At 42.1% G+C, this 17,713-nt stretch overlaps 2 protein-coding genes across 6 annotated transcripts in view; both read left to right on the top strand.

Moving 5' to 3' along the window:
• The window catches only part of LOC135517264 (LIM zinc-binding domain-containing Nebulette-like), a 47,873-nt gene extending 41,499 nt beyond the window's left edge, over positions 1–6,374 (top strand). For both annotated transcript variants that reach the window (XM_064941405.1, XM_064941404.1), the window contains exon 4: positions 5,993–6,374. In XM_064941405.1, the coding sequence (XP_064797477.1) occupies positions 5,993–6,283 (291 nt within the window). In that variant the 3' untranslated portion in view covers positions 6,284–6,374. The remainder of the gene's footprint in view (positions 1–5,992) is intronic.
• An 11-nt stretch (positions 6,375–6,385) lies between these two features.
• LOC135517262 (nebulin-like) overlaps positions 6,386–17,713 on the top strand; it is a 62,917-nt gene continuing 51,589 nt past the window's right edge. For all 4 annotated transcript variants that reach the window (XM_064941401.1, XM_064941403.1, XM_064941402.1 and 1 more), the window contains exons 1-5: positions 6,386–7,579; positions 13,612–14,069; positions 14,200–14,274; positions 15,691–15,759; positions 16,054–16,155. In XM_064941401.1, coding sequence (XP_064797473.1) covers positions 13,623–14,069; positions 14,200–14,274; positions 15,691–15,759; positions 16,054–16,155 — 693 coding nt within the window. In that variant the 5' untranslated portion in view covers positions 6,386–7,579; positions 13,612–13,622. The remainder of the gene's footprint in view (positions 7,580–13,611; positions 14,070–14,199; positions 14,275–15,690; positions 15,760–16,053; positions 16,156–17,713) is intronic.

Below are 17,713 nucleotides of genomic sequence, written 5' to 3'. Positions count from 1 at the left end.
GTTAGCTAGCTAACATTAGGCTATAACTAGCAATGAAAATGGATTTTCTGATTTGAATAATATTACTACACAGATGATACACGTGACTTTAGTGAGCGACCCGGAAGGCAAACGTTCTCTAGTTAGCTAACAGTATGCTTTAACTTGCAATGAAAACGACTTTCTGACTAAATTTGAAACTTATATCTATAAATGCAACTAGACTCTTGTAACTAGACTCCATGTATACGGATTAACGCTCACAGTAGACTGGAACCATTTATCTCTGTTTTGTTTGGAGCTACATCTTGTTTGGCCAGCGTTGTGTCAAGTCACTCAGGTTCACACTGACTGTGGCATGTGCAGAAAGTAGCCCATCACTTTTTCCAACTGTCAATAGTGCCTGCTATATTCAGGGCATCAATGTTGTTGAGAAAAGTAGCAAAACTTTTGTAGTTCTCGATGGCTAACGTTATATCTTTCAAAAACGGCACAGTAGAAAGGACTATCAACACATACTGAACACATACTGAACAGCTCACGTTATAGACAGAAGCATGCTACATGGCAGACCAATCCAAACTCATCTCCCATCAACCCATCCATTATCTCAGCCAATCATGGCTAGCGGGAAGGTTCCTGTCTTTTTCCATGGCTAAACCAACTATGCTCATAATTTAATGTTTTTATTTGTATTTACGGAAAACAAGTGTTTTATTAAGGCACATGAAACTTCCAGAAGGCATTTCTGCCCAAAAACACACTTTGATTAAAAAAATACATGTTTACAATCAAATGCCTCTCCTGTGAAGTAGTGATGTGCAACATACAACTAGTTTCCTGAAGCGAGACAACCTTAATTCGGTGACTAACATTTGGTGTGATATTTGCTGTAACTTGGGCCTACACTAGAAAATCAGACAGCCTGTTAAGTGAGAGTGGAGAGATGAGGACACTGTCAGAACAAGTTGTCTTCTATGTCAGGGGGACAGTCATACAGTACTCACTCCTTCTAAGTTAGGCTCTCTAGGTATGACTGTTAGCTTTAGCCGGAAACTGGCTCACATCTGGGTCATTTCTAGACACAACATGTCAGCCTTTCTGATGGAACGCCCATGCCCTAGAGGAGTCGGTCAACAATGTCTGACTCTTATGTCACCTTTCACGCTTGATTTCCCTTGTTTTTTTTCTCCTTCTTCTCCTTTGTTGTAGCCTGAACAACAATGCAGACATACTGTACAAAATAGACGACATTTTGGGGCATGTCTGGCAAATGAACATTTTCATAAAACATACTATAAATCACCATCGTCTGAAGCTGTCATGTTTGGTAGCATGTTTTGGCAGCAGATTGTTGGTTCACTGAGGGACAGCTTTCCACTCAGTGGTCTCCAGAAAGAGTCAGGCTATGTCCCAGGCCAGGGAGAGGGGCATCTCTGTCTCTCTCACTCTCACACACACACTCTCACTCTCTGACACACACTCTCACTCTCACTCTCACACACACACTCTCACTCTCTCACACACACACACACACACACACACACACACACACACACACACACACACACACACACACACACACACACACACACACACACACACACTCACACTCACACTCACACTCACACTCACACTCACACAAAATATAGATGTCTATTGAACACTCCAGTCTCTCACTGACAGAACTAGCTCTTGCACATTGATTGTTCATCCTCATTTGTGTTTTGTCCTATGAGTGTGTTGTGGCATCGGTGCCTTCACTCCTGATGCACTTTCAGCTTTTGTCTGTTAACTGGCCTGGGATAATCCTCCCTCTCTGTCCCCTCAGAGTGCTGTCCTAACTGGCTCAGTGACCCTGACACAGTCACTGAGATCATGTTGGCCTCTGCTCATTATTGTCTGGCGGCCAAGCACCCCCACAATGGCCTGTTGAGTTGCCCCCTCTGTTACCAGATGGTCAGAGATTCTATGTGTCAGAGAAACCATATGAGGTAACCATGCTCCCCTCTACAATCAGCCCACAATTCTTTGCAAACCCAGTCGGTGATACCTACTCATATCGATCCCTGTCCTCCGAGGACATCCTTAGTGTAGAGCAACAGCCAGGTCTGTGTGTATTATTGCCGTCTCTCTCGGCACCAGCCATGGATGCTGTAATAAAATGAACTGTTATTACCTGACAGTGTAATTTACCATCAGAGATTTACTAGAGTCATTTACTCCGGCGTCTCTTTTTCTCGCTCTCTCTCTCTCTCTTTCTCTCTGTCTCTCTGGTGGTCAGTGTGAGTGAGTGACTGTGCTTATCGACTATCATGGAGGAGCAAAGCAATGCCTTTCTCACCAGATCCATTCTACTGTTGTTTACCACGTACAGCACCTGCACTAGAGCCACAAATAAACACAAGCCTCTTCACACCAATTGAGATGCTCTGTTAACGTATCTACCTGTCTGTTTCCATCAAAGTACACTGGTACATTATGAAACGTCTGCATAATGGATCTATTATATAATGTACATATGTACATCACAGGAGGTTGGTGGCACCTTAATTGGGGAGGACGGGAATGGTATCAAATACATCAAACATATGGTTTGTGTTTGAAGCCGCTCCATTCCAACCATTATTATGATCCGTCCTCTCCTCAGCAGCCTCCACTGTTGTACATCTGACACTTTTCAGTGAGTCAACCAGCAGAACCCAGAGCTGAGAAGACTGCTGGATTTAATTCATATGGTTGTGGATGTGTAACAGGGTGGCTAACCCTAGCTCTTGGTGAGCTTCTAGCTACTTGTAGTAGGTATGCAGGCTTTTTCTCCAGCCCTGCTAAGTATGCAAGCTTAGTGGAACGAACTGCCCCTCGTCCCTCAGCCAGAAACATGAAGGTCTGGGATATTTATCAGCCTGCGTTTTTCTAGCTTTAATTTGACATGCTAATGATATGAGTCATAAATCACAGGTTGAGCCTTACATAACAGTAGCAATAATAGACTATTAATATTGAAGGACAGAATATCGCCACTGATAGGGTAGCCTAGTGGTTAGAGCGTAACCGGAAGGTTGCAAGTTCAAACCCCCGAGCTGACAAGGTACAAATCTGTCATTCTGCCCCTGAACAGGCAGTTAACCCACTGTTCCCAGGCCGTCATTGAAAATAAGAATGTGTTCTTAACTTACTTGCCTGGTTAAATAAAGGTAACATTTAAAAATAGGCTACTTTGAGAGAAATCAGCTGAAACATGTGTATATTAAAGCCTCTTGGGTAAACTGATAAATTAATAACCCATTCTGTCCATGAGGTTTACACTCTTCATTATTGTAGGGCTCAGTAGCCTAGCTCTGTCTGTTCGTGTTTGTATGAATTATACAGAAGGTGTCACGCCTTGGTCTTAGTATTTTGTGTTTTCGTTAATTAGTTGGTCAGGCCAGGGTGTGACATGGGTTTATGTTGTTGTATTTCATAGTGGGGTTTTTTGTAGTATTTGGGATTGCGGCTGAGTAGGGGTGTTGTATAGGCTTGGCTGCCTGAGGCGGTTCTCAATCAGAGTCAGGTGATTCTCGTTGTCTCTGATTGGGAACCGTATTTAGGTAGCCAGGGTTTCACTTTGTATTTCGTGGGTGATTGTTCCTGTCTCTGTGTTAGTGTTCACCAGACAGGCTGTATAGGTTTTTCACGTTCCGTTTGTTGTTTTTTGTATTTATAAGTTATTTCATGTATCGTCATTTGTTCCATTAAAGAACATGATTAACCAACACGCTGCATTTCGGTCCGACTTTCTTTCGACAAACGAAGAACGCCATTACAGAAGGGTCTAAAATTATTGACACCCTTGATAATGATGAGTAATAATGACTCTTTAAAATAAAGAATTCAAATACTGAGCTATACTGTATGCACTTTTTTGTTGTTGAAATCATATAATTTTATACTAATACAATTGCTCAGAGAAAGAGATTTTGTTGAATATGTAATACTTAATTTGCTCAAAAGGTAGGGGTCAAAATTATTGACACCCCTAAATATTATCATTATTATAAATAAAGTAGGGAAATCAAAATAAAGTAGTCAAAAGTTTAGTATTTGATCTCATATTCCTAGCGCGCAAGCGCAATGACTGCATCAGGATTCTGACTCATTTGTAGTTTTTGGTTGTGTTTCAGATTATTTTGTACCATATAAAATAAATGGTAAATAATGTATTGTATTTTGGAGTCACTTTTATTGTAAATAAGAATAGAATATGTTTCTAAACACTCCTATGCTATCCTCCCATATTATTGGTAATGGTGAGAGGTTAGCATGTCTTGCGGGGTATGATATAAAATGCTAACCTCCCATGTTATTGGTAATGGTGAGAGGTTAGCATGTCTTGGGGGTATGATATAAAATGCTAACCTCCCCTGTTGTTGGTAATGGTGAGAGATTAGCATGTCTTGGGGGTATGATATAAAATGCTAACCTCCCATGTTATTGGTAATGGTGAGAGGTTAGCATGTCTTGGGGGTATGATATAAAATGCTAACCTCCCATGTTTTTGGTAATGGTGAGAGGTTAGCATGTCTTGGGGTTATGATATAAAATGCTAACCTCCCCTGTTATTGGTAATGGTGAGAGATTAGCATGTCTTGCGGGTATGATATAAAATGCTAACCTCCCCTGTTATTATAATAGTAAGAGGTTAGCATGTCTTGGGGGTATGATATAAAATGCTAACCTCCCCTGTTATTGGTAATGGTGAGAGGTTAGCATGTATTGGGGGTATGATATAAAATGCTAACCTCCCCTGTTATTGGTAATGGTGAGAGGTTAGCATGTCTTGGGGGTATGATGTTTGATCCTCTAATGCTCTCTCATCCTTATTCATAATTTATTCAGGACTATACGTAATCATGGTAGCATCCACATTAATGTTGTGTAGTGTTTATGTAGTGTTTAGAAACATACTCATTTCTTATATTCAAATACAAAACGTTTGACTACTTTATAAGAATCTTCAGGGGTATCAATAATTTTGACCCCTATATATTTTTGATTTTTGTATTTCTTGATTTTTGTATTAACACAATATAATGTAATTTGTAATATGTACATGTAGGTAGGGGTAAAGTGACTATGCATAGATAATAAACATGAAGCCTTGACTAACGGTAGCCTAGCGGGTAGGAGCGTTGGGCCAGTAATCAAAAGGTTGCTAGATCAAATCCCTGAGATGACAATCTGTTGTTCTGCCCCTGAGCAAGGCCGTTAACCCACTGTTCCCCAGGATGTCGTGGGTATCGATAAAGGCAGCCCCCCCCGCCCGCACCTCTCTGATTCAGAAGGGTTAGTTTAAGACACATTTCAGTTGAATGCATTCAGTTGTACATCCCCCTTTTCCTTTGCTTGTCTTTACAATCCTATATAGCTAGCAGTCTAGTGATGTATGAATTATTCCTAGTGTGCCCTTGACAAAGTATAATTATTCCACACAATAAGGTAATGATCAGGTGTGCCACATTAATACTTTATGTAAGAGCTTATGTCATGATCTGAGACTTCAAAGTGTTGGAGAATAAAGCTCTCAAAACACAATAGTCAAAGATGAAGGATTAATTAGAATTCTAATTAGCGTTTAATATGGTCCCTACACAAAGCTATTGTATAGTGTGGGTATCTACAAGATGAACGGCTTTGAATCAAGAATCATTTTGTCTGAATTGTTGTCTTGCTCTTTAGCGATGAGAGGGACTACAAAACAACTGTCCTTTTAAATAATTTCAGAGATTAAATGGAACCAAGAACAAACCTAAACTAACAAACTTATTTCCAAATAAAACACTTAATTTGTTTTAGACCAGCCTCTTTTTACCCCAATATCTTCAGTTCAAAACAGCAGGCTCTCTTTCTCATCACAATACTTGTCAGACTATTGTGTTGCAGCTTAGAACCACCATGGTAAGGAAGGATTTTCAAATGGCAAAGTATTACAACTAAGTCATTTTTCAAATCTCATCCCTGTCTCTTGTTTCAGGTGAAATACAAAAAGGACTTTGAGGATAGCAAAGGCAGAGGCTTCAGCATTGTGTCTGACACACCAGAGCAACAGAGACTGAGGAAGACACAGGAGCAGATCAGTAATGTATGCTTCTGTGTGGTCACTTCCTCTATATCCCCTGGTCTCCATGGTTACCCCTCCTTCCTCTTCCTGTCCTTGTTACCTCATCACACCCCTGACCTTAGTGTGGGTGTCCTGTTTGTACTGTTGTGGGGAGTCTGTCAATGTTACATAATGTGGAGGAATGGAGGAGAGGAAAGTGTCTGAACTGTGTGTGTGTGTGTGTGTGTGTGTGTGTGTGTGTGTGTGTGTGTGTGTGTGTGTGTGTGTGTGTGTGTGTGTGTGTGTGTGTGTGTGTGTGTGTGTGTGTGTGTGTGTGTGTGTGTGTGTGTGTGCGCGAGCGAAGTGGTGCGTGAAAGCTGGACGAGTGTGTGAATCAGAGGGTGCATTTTGGTCACTGAGCGAAATCATGGGTTTGCACAACACACAAACACACACACTCAACATACATACAGTATGCTCCTCTCTCTCTTTCTTCTCTTATCTGGTCCTATCAACTCATAATCTCTCTTCTGTATCACAGACTGACTACATTGAAATAATACACATACCGAATGTCTACCTTTCCATAATGACACCCACACATGCACACACTACAGTACTGGTAAGTGCACGAGGGGCTTTCACACGGCCAGCCTCAGTTTATGTAGATGACATATAACAGTTAAGCGGTGCCGGTGAACATCCCTGTCCCAACCCCTCGACTCAAGAGTATGCTGAGACCAAATGTGCTGCCAAACGAATTCAACACTCCTATCAGGTGAGAAATCTACCTCGGGTGCATCTGAATAGTCTAATTTGGCTTCCTCTCCTCTCCTCGTTTCCTTTATCTGCTACATAAGACAGTGTGGGTGAATCCACATGGGGGATTCCTACTAGGGAGGTCCTGCAGTCAAGTGTTTTCACATCAGTTCAAGGGAAAGGAGACAAGGAAAGGACACTGCTTTAGACTGATGACATTGTCTTGAGTCCCCTTTAAATACAACACACTAGGGGCTCTATTCAGTCCTTGGCGCTGAAGATCCACTTCATAGCACGATTAACGGTTAAAGGTAATGTTCCCACCATCGCTGAGACTTCACTCATGGTAAACGCTGCATATGTCAGAAATTACCTTTACATTTTAATGCAGGTCTTCCGAGATACTAAAGTGATACGGATTGAATCCAGACCTTCCACATACTGTATGTTATGTGTCTAACTAATTCCATGGCGGGCCGAGTGTCTCCGGGTTTTCGCTCCTCCCTTGTACTATATTGATGAAATAAGGTCACTGATCAGTTAGGAACTCCCCACACCTGGTTGTCTAGGTCTTAATTGGACACACTGAAAGGAGAAACCAAAAACCAGCAGACACTCAGCCCTCCATGGAATGAGTTTGTCACCCCTGTTGTATGTGCTCTCACCATATCTGATTTTAGTGCCCACAGGTCCTCCAGGGGGAGGATAGGGTTACGGGCGCCATCGTCCCAGATGTTGCACATTAACCCACTGCTGATCCAGGTAAGCGACCCCCACTCACTGCCCAGGGCCAACTCGTCTGACTGTGTGATTGCATTATTCCGCTGTGTAAACCCACCCGTAGAGTTTTACCGTGGATACACCTACCTCCTTCATTAACTAACACATCAGAGCACACGTGGAGGGCACTCTGAAACCAACGCTTGGTTCTGTTACCAGGAGGACACTCTGAACCCTATAGGAAATTCTTTGTTGTTATGTTGTTTTTTACTCTAAAAAGTGCTATCAGAGAGGAGCATATCAATGCTGCTAGTCTAATCCAAATACCAGCCTAATAAATCTTTATTATACAACTTCTATTAAATGCCTGTGTGTGTCATCTAGCATTTTTGGCAGGTTTTCAGGGCCTAAAAGCAGCGTGCCAGAGCATGAGACATCTATCCTTCTGCTAATGCTACATTACCCACAGGTTTAGGTGCTAATGCTAGTTAGCGGCTAATGCTACATTACCCTCAGATTTAGGTGCTAATGCTAGTTAGTGGCTAATGCTACATTTCCCTCAGGTTTAGCTGCTAATGCTAGTTAGCAACTAATGCTACATTAGCCTCAGAACAACATGTACACTGTTGACTTGTATATGAATGGTATAGTACTGAGACAGGGTTGAATGCCTTCTGTTTCTGCATCATGGCTAGTATGACGCTAAGAATGCAGAGCGGAGGCCCCCCAAAATACACACCCACTCCCCCACTTCTACCGCACTGGCCCAGAATCCTCTTGTGTGGTTTTCAACCACATCTGGGTTGTTACGGGCTCTTTTTAGCTGCACTACGCCTACCAGTCTTACCCTGTTATCAAATCCCAAATAACATGGAAAAACATGCATGGGGTTATTTATACAAACAGTCTTCCCATATGCATCAACAACTTCATCATACATACAGTTGAAGTCGGAAGTTTACATACTTAGGTTGGAGTCATTAAACCTCGTTTTTAAAACAATCCACAAATTTCTTGTTAACAAACTATAGTTTTGGCAAGTCGGTGAGGACATCTACTTTGTGCATGACTCAAGTAATTTTTCCAACAATTGTTTACTGACAGATTATTTCACTTATAATTCACTGTATCACAATTCCAGTGGGTCAGAAGTTCACATACACTAAGTTGACTGTGCCTTTAACCAGCTTGTAAAATTCCAGAAAATGATGTCATTGCTTTAGAAGCTTCTGGTAGGCTAATTGACATAATTTGAGTCAATTGGAGGTGTACCTACGGATGTATTTCAAGGCCTACCTTCAAACTCGGTGCCTCTTTGTTTGACATCATTGATTTCAAATCTTTGTTTGAAATCAAAAGAAATCAGCCAAGACCTCTGAAAAAACTGTAGACCTCCACAAGTCTGGTTCATCCTTGGGAGCAATTTCCAAGCACCTGAAGGTACCACATTCATCTGTACAAACAATAGTACGCAAGTATAATCAGCATGGGACCATGCAGCCGTCATACCTCTCAGGAAGGAGACAAATGTACTTTGGTGCGAAAAGTGCAAATCAATCCCAGAACAACAGCAAAGGATGTTGTGAAGATGCTTGAGGAACCAGGTACAAAAGTGTCTATATCCACAGTACAATGAGTCCTATATTGACATAACCTGAAAGGCTACTCAGCAAGGAAGAAGCCACTGCTCCAAAACCGCCATAAAAAAGCCAGACTACGGTTTGCAACTGCACATGGGGACAAAGATTGTACTTTTTGGAGAAATGTCCTCTGGTCTGATGAAATAAAAATAGAACTGTTTGGCCATAATGACCATCATTATGTTTGGAGGAGAAAGGGGGCGGCTTGCAAGCCGAAGAACACCATCTCAACGGTTAAGCAGGGGGGTGGCAGCATCATGTTGTCAGGGTGCGTTGCTGCAGGAGGGACTGGTGCACTTCACAAAATAGATGGCATCATGAGGGAGGAAAATTATGTGGATATATTGAAGGAATATCCCAAGACATCAGTCAGGAAGTTAAAGCTTGATCGCAAATGGTTCTTCCAAATGGACAATGACCCCAAGCATACTTCCAAAGTTGTGGCAAAATGGCTTAGGAACAACAAAGTCAAGGTATTGGAAAGCCCTATCCTCAATCCCATAGAAAATGTGTGGGCAGAACTGAAAAGCATGTGCGAGCAAGGAGGCCTACACACCTGACTCAGTTACATCAGCTCTGCCAGGAGGAAGGGCCAAAATTCACCCAACTTATTGTGGTAAGCTCGTAGAAGGCTACCCAAAACGTTTGACCCAAGTTAAACAATTTAAGGCAATGCTACCAAATACTAATTGAGTGCATGTAAACTTCTCACCCACTGGGAATGTGATGAAAGAAATAAAAGCTGAAAGAAATCATTCTCTCTGCTATTATTCTGACATTTCACGTTCTTAAAATAAAGTGGTGATCCTAACTGACCTAAGACAGACCTAAGAATTTTTACTTTGATTAAATTTCAGGAATTGTGAAAATTTGGCTAAAGTGTATGTAACCTTCCGACTTCAACTGTACACAGATATGCAGTAGCTGTTTTGAATTATCCCTAATTTGAAAATAACTGGATAAAAATCCTTTTTCTTTTGCGTTGATTTTGGGACTCATTTTCCTTTTAATCTAACCAGAAAATATAATTTTATTTGGGATTTGTTGTTTATGTTAATGCGGTCCATAGGAGGTGTGCGTGTCCCACTCTAAAGGCTGTCCCACCCCTGTTTCCCACCTAACCTTCCGTTTACTAGTCCAACGCTCTAACCACTAGGCTACCTGCCGCCCCACCTGTGCGAATACAGGATGAGTAAATTATGAATAAATACATTTTAGCTATTGTCAAGATCATGTTAAAAAACAAACATAAGGTGACTTACTGTAAATCAAGGATTTTAGTTCTCATACTGCATCCCCAATTTACTGCTAACGGACCGAGGCAGTGGATTTGCAACCAGTACTTTATAAATAGTGCTGACGTGATGTATCAAAAGCACAGGCTTTTGTGGCTCTGATGTAAAATGTGACTAAATGGAAAGTAACGACAGTGTTCACACGAGGTGAAGTGCAGCAGTGACCACATGATTGGCCCTCGGGTATGTTTGTTTTGGATTTTTCTGCAAGCGATGTTGACAGAGCTTCAAAGGAGACAATGATGGGTCGAAACTTTTACATTTTATCTCGAGATTTTGGCTGTTTGGTCCCCCTTTGAAATGGTTGAGTGAACTTAGCGGCCAGATGGCTGCCCTATTAAGCCAGCACCCTACTAAAAAAACTAATACAAATCATTTTGGCTCATGCCACCCTGTTCATGCTAATGTATGAACGGTCCTGTTCATGCTACTGTATGGACGGGCACACTATTCTTGCAGCCCAAACCTCACTCCACAATGTAAAGTCCAAACCTGAGGTTTTGTTTTCTTCTAAATACTTTGAGCATTTTAATTGAGCCTGCCTGGAGTGCCAGATGGTAGGGAGTTGCACATTTGGGACCATTCCATTGATTCCAGCTCAATCTGGCGAAGCTAAAGTGTTTAAAAGAAAACAAATACAGGTTGAACCCAGTTTTCGTGCAACATCATTGTCTTCAAAAATTACCCTCTGAAGAGCAGTGCATATTGTGATCCACATTACTGAAACCTCATTACCCCCAGCATATAATCTGCCATAGCGACCTGCAGTGCTATTTAGGCGAGAAGCCTAATGAATGACTTTCACAGTCAATGTGGTGCTCATCTATCTCGGGAATGTCGTGTGTCAGAGGAGAACCCAACCAGAAACCTACAAGGCTTCTCCTCTCCAACCCTAAAGGACTGCTAAGATGTTATTTGCTCCATAGTACTACATTTCAATGAACTCTAATTGATTGACACTAATTGATGGTTGAATTGCTACAGTCCACACCCTTGGCTTCTCTGGGCCGGTTGAATAACTCTGTCAGCGATGGAGAAAGCTTTAGGTCACTGACAGTACTCTCAACTGTAAATGAATATTGATGAGCTGGCAATATCATCCCAAACTACCGTTGCTGGTAGTCGTGGCAGAATTGTAAAAGTCTGTTTCTATTGGATTAGACGGTGGACAGGGATGACACATGGCTGTCAGTGATTGTTTTTCCACTGTAATAGCCTCGACTGTGTGGAGTACCCCAAAACATGCACATTTCTTGCTGTTTCCTAGAATCTTGTTTGTACTGATTGCAGAGTAGAAGTTGTGCATAGGTGGGTGGGCATGAGGTAATGAGGGTGATGACTGATTTCAGTAAGAAAAACTTAACCCTTCACAGTATCCTATAAATTGACATTAAACCCCTCTTCCTGGGGTTTATTATGGATCCCCATTAGTTTCTGCCAAGCAGCTACTCTTCCTGAGTTCCAAACACATTAAGGCCCTTACATTACATCTAAAACAGTACATCATATAACATTATTACACCATGACATGTTTAAAATACCAAATGTATAATACCACCACACAACAATTTTACTAATAGCCATTGCATGCTCTACAAACAATGTTGACTTGTTTTGTCCTTTTTGTGTGTTCAAAACCCCTAACATTTTTCCCCCTGACACACTTACTCAGAAGTAAACACATTGGTTTCAGTTCCTCTCAGGTAAACCAGAGAAAGAAAAGTATTGTATTGTATAGCAAGCCTGAAATTCACATATCCATCTACACAGCGAAACGAGCATTATACAACTCTGGGGTGTCAAACATACGGCCCGCGGGTGGTTTGAGCTAAAAGGTGAAGGCTCTTTTGTGTTGAGGCTGAATAAAGGTGAGGGCTCTGCTACCACAGCTCTGCTCAGTGCCTTTGAGATAAGAGCCCAGGCACATGACCGCATGCAGGAAGAATAGGGCCTTCTTTAACTGACTGCCCATGGATGACCTCTCTGCTAATAGGGAGTGCAGACATGTTGCTAGAGCTATTGACTGGCACACTGCTGTTCCACAGGGTCTAGTTTTTAAAACAGGCATTCTTCAGATTAGAATGTTAATGTGTTATATTTATTTGCTATCTCTTTGACTTTTCTGTGTAATTTAAATGGCTAGAAGCCAGGGCATTGATAGCAATGCGAAACAACTTGATTTCTTTGTCTTTTAGAGAACTGTAATTCACTGTATGCTGACGACTTTGCACCTACAAGTGAATTTCCTCATATTCCATCTTGGCACGATACATAATAACAACAAGTGCTGCTTGTTGCAACATGAGTCACTGGGCCAAATTGAATTTCCTCACTGTAGACTCACTGGTATCAAGATTTGGTTCCAAATGGGTCTGTTATCCAGTTAAAGCTATCGAGCTTTCTTTGTGCCATACAAACCCAATGCTACCCTATTCCACTACATATAATACGAGGAGAAAACCTCCCACAGGACTGGTGCCTAAAGCCCTATATTTAGGGGTCAATTATGGTAATAGTCAGGTCTAAATTAGGGATATTGAATGTTAACGCCAATTAATTGTGCCCTGCATCCAATCAGCTTATTTGGAGACTGAGTTGGAGGACGGGAGTGTAAAGCGCTCTGGTAATATTATTCTCATGCCAACTCCTCCATATCTGCTTTATGGGGTCAACTTTTCACTCCTCTCCACTGGCCTCTTCATTCTGTCATGGTTACCGATAAGGTCAGGCCAGTGAAGGTTTTTTGTAAGGTTAAAGGTTGAAGGTTAAGGAGGGTGTTGCCTTTTTGGACTTGCACTTGTTATCTCAAATAACAAAAATACTTTGGTTATTAGAGGACACGTCTGGATTGGGACATTCCATCCAGTGTGCAACACCTTTCCTGAACCTCCTCACCCTCCCACCCTTAAGACTGGCCCTCTGATTCACATGTACGGCATCACCATTGATAACGCCCTAAGTGGGGTCTAAATCGGGAAAGTGGGGATGATAAGGAGTACCCAACATAGAGTCAAGAGGGAGAGTTGAGGCAGAAAACGAAATCCTTCCAGAACAGCGTTTTGACTCTTAGGCTGGCCACATTTACATTACCTGCCTCAAAACCATCTATTTTGTGTGTTTTACTGTTTTCTTTACCCAGAAGTCACCTAGATGGAAGAAACGTCAGAGGAAACGGGCAGCTTGATGGAAGAAACGTCAGGAAAAGCTCTCACCTCGATGGAAGGAACATTGGTGGAAACGGTCACCTTGATGGAAGGAACGTCGGAGGAAACGGTCACCTTGATGGAAGGAACGTCGGAGGAAACGGTCACCTTGATGGAAGGAATGTCAGAGGAAACAGTCACCTTGATGGAAGGAATGTCAGAGGAAACGGTCACCTTGATGGAAGGAATGTCAGAGGAAACGGTCACCTTGATGGAAGGAATGTCAGAGGAAACGGTCACCTTGATGGAAGAAATGTCAGAGGAAACCGTGTCGGGAGAAGCAGTGGTGGTCAAGCGTGCTACAGGACGAGTCACCTGGATGGAAGAACCATCAGAGGAAACGGTGCTGGGAGAAGCAGCGGTGGACGAGCATGGCACAGAAGGGGCAGTCGAGGTGAGAACACCATTTGGCGTTGCCCCGGCCTGTGTGTCTTTCTGATGACCTTGGCACAGACTGGCATGCTTTTCTAAAGCTGTGGGGGGATTTATACCTACTGTAGCTATGTGCTTTGTTCTCCTGTCAGGCCTCGACTGCTAAGCCCGTCTTGCGCAGACCCAGTGTGCATGTCGCCAGGAGGTGCAGTGTTCTAGCAAGTGACGTAAGTATAATTCATCCTCTGTGTTCTCTAATACAGCCTGTTGTAATTGTGCGAAGTTGTGGCAGGATTCACTGCAGTGTCCAGTAATGGGTTATAGCCACCTGTAAAGGATTTGGAGGAAAGCCCTTGAGGGATTTAGTCATGCCTACACCACAGCACCACAGATGAAGAGGCTTGTTGGCCAATCTGGGGATAATTAATCTGGACTGAAATGAGAGGTTGGACCCTTTTTTGTGCTCAACACCCTTTGGAGATAGAGATTACTATGGAAGCTAAGCTCAAAAAGAGGTGAGTCTGGCATCTGAATGTGTCCTAAAATAGCACAGAAGGGGTTTTGAAGCTATTTTGGATTTCAGCTGCTTACCATTCAGAAGACCCCGCCCCCTCATTTTTTCTCTGGTCATATGGAGAAAAAACGTGAGGGCGGGATGACTGGTTAAAGAGATTTGCGATTGGCCATTTGAATGTTTCCCTGTTGTCTGTCAACATAATAAACCAATTATTTTGCACCATGAATCTGCATAATTACTTGTTAACCATCTGTGATGTAGAATAATTACGACATGTCTCAAAGTGCTCTCTAATTATGACACCCACCACTTAGTGGAGATAAAACCTTTAGCAACTGCTGGCTATACAATTTCACACAAGAGCGGAGAAGCACTCTGGCTATTTGAATACTTTTGGCAGGAAAAAATTAATTTGTGGAAACATGATTACAGGACATACATAATTAACATTCTGACACTACAGTATATTACTTCCGCGTAGTTTTATTATATTTCGTGTTCTCTTTTCCTCTCTCTTCAGAGTCCCCTAGTTGAATACATGGAAAGATCTTCTCTATTCCCCCCTGTTCTGGAGATGTAGAAGCTTTTTTTTGCCTGACTTTTTGCTGGTAAAATGTAGAAGGTCAAATATATGCCCCCATTGTAATGCCATGCCAGTGGTTGGTACAGTGTCCAAATGGAAAAGCATTGATAAGCAGTATCAGTTAGAGGAACAATTGTCTAGCTGAGCTTTTGTCTGCTTCATGCTGTAGCTACAATAGACGCTGTAACACAACCGGTACAATCAGACAACGTGCCAAGCAGACCCATACACTTAAGTTACTGTATTCATTAGTAATGAGCTCTTAGTGCACGGTCACCCATATAAAGTGCCTTATTAGTTTATTAGCTTCCAACTGGCTCATTCATCCACTCTCATCTCCCTTGTAACTATTCCACAGGTCGTTGCTGTAAATGAAAATGTGTTATCAGTCAATTTACCTGGTAAAATAAATGTGTCATTACCTAATTACTGTAGTTTGCAATAAGCTTATTTTCAACCATTATGAGGCCCAACATATTAGCTGTCATCCTACAGGTTTTAACCCTCTGCAGACTGTAACTATGTGCTTTGTCCTCCTGTCAGGCCTCGGCTGCTAAGCCCGTCTTGCCCGAACCCGGTTTTGCAAGGAGATGCAGTGTTCTGGCAAGTGACGTAAGTAGGATTCATCCTCTTTGTTCTTTACAGCCTGTTGTTTTTTGTGGGAGGATGTGGCAGGATTGGCTCAGTGTCCAGTAATGGGGTGTAGCCACCTGTAAAGGCTGGAGGAAAAGCAGCCTGTGTAGATAACTGAATGTAGATATGCTGAAAGCGGTATGCTTTGTATCGACCTGTATTTTACTGTTTGTCATGACCATGTTATTAAAATAATAAAGTTGTCCTTCAAATATTGTGGGTGGTGGTGGGCCTAAATAACAAAACATAACACTGCTACCTGCTACCCTGTAGGTGAAATACAAGGAGGGCTATGAGAAATCCAAGGCCCAGAACCTTTTCATCCCCGATGTAGAGTTTCAGCATTCTAAGAACATCAACGCTTTCATCTCTGAGGTGAGTTGTGTGTTGTTGACGTCATTCTCTGTCTCTCTCTTTTGCTCTCCCCTCCCACTATCTCGCTCTCTCTCTCCCCTGTCCTTGGCACCTTGGCAAACCGCAGAGACACAACACATTCCTCAGCACTGAGCTTTGTCATTCCAGTCACAGTGTCTGTCAGCCCTGTGATAGAAAGATATTGTTTTGATGCTCTACTTGTGGATAGACTGTCCTGTCGATTGTTAACAGGCCCTAGTTGCACTTTTAAAGTGCATTCCGCTTCTATCAACACACACATTCATAACACACATACATGTATATAAATGTGTGTAGATGTGTGTACATACATTATGCACATAAACAGACAAACAACAGTTTGACTGAATAAAACTCACATCAATATTCAACACGGATGCTTCACCTGAAGCTCTCACAAGCTTAATACATTCATATAATGTGACCTTTCACTGTGAAAAAGGCTTGGCTGGTCCTTTAAACATGGATAGAAGCAAAAACATTTTTTTTACGCTTGGCCCAACATCCTAAAAGCATTAAAACAGTAGTGCATCCTTTCCTCTGGTTATTTCCTTATCATTTTTTTATAAAAAATAAATAAAAAAATGTACCCCCTTTACCCCCAATTTTGTGGTATCCAATTGTTAGTAGTTACTACAGTGGGGCAAAAAAAGTATTTAGTCAGCCACCAATTGTGCAAGTTCTCCCACTTAAAAAGACTAGAGAGGCCTGTAATTTTCATCATAGGTACACTTCAACTATGACAGACAAAATGAGAAAAAAAATCCAGAAGATCACATTGTAGGATTTTTAATGAATTTATTTGCAAATTATGGTGGAAAATAAACATTTGGTCACCTACAAACAAGCAAGATTTCTGGCTCTCACAGACCTGTAACTTCTTCTTTAAGAGACTCCTCTGTCCTCCACTCGTTACCTGTATTAATGGCACCTGTTTGAACTTGTTATCAGTATAAAAGACACCTGTCCACAACCTCAAACAGTCACACTCCAAACTCCATGATGGCCAAGACCAAAGAGCTGTCAAAGGACACCAGAAACAAAATTGTAGACCTGCACCAGGCTGGGAAGACTGAATCTGCAATAGGTAAGCAGCTTGGTTTGAAGAAATCAACTGTAGGAGCAATTATTAGGAAATGGAAGACATACTTGACCACTGATAATCTCCCTCGATCTGGGGCTCCACGCAAGACCTCACCCCGTGGGGTCAAAATGATCACAAGAACGGTTAGCAAAAATCCCAGAACCACACGGGGGGACCTAGTGAATGACCTGCAGAGAGCTGGGACCAAAGTAACAAAGCCTACCATCAGTAACACACTACGCCGCAAGGGACTCAAATCCTGCAGTGCCAGACGTGTCCCTCTGCTTAAGCCAGTACATGTCCAGGCCCGTCTGAAGTTTGCTAGAGAGCATTTGGATGATCCAGAAGAAGATTGGGAGAATGTCATATGGTCAGATGAAACCAAAATAGAACTTTTAGGTAAAAACTCAACTCGTTGTGTTTGGAGGACAGAGAATGCTGAGTTGCATCCAAAGA

The sequence above is a fragment of the Oncorhynchus masou genome, chromosome 28, assembly GCF_036934945.1.
Source record: "Oncorhynchus masou masou isolate Uvic2021 chromosome 28, UVic_Omas_1.1, whole genome shotgun sequence".
Taxonomy (NCBI): domain Eukaryota; kingdom Metazoa; phylum Chordata; class Actinopteri; order Salmoniformes; family Salmonidae; genus Oncorhynchus; species Oncorhynchus masou.
The sequence above is the reverse complement of the archived record's forward strand: the minus strand, read 5'-3'. Positions and strand labels throughout refer to the sequence as shown.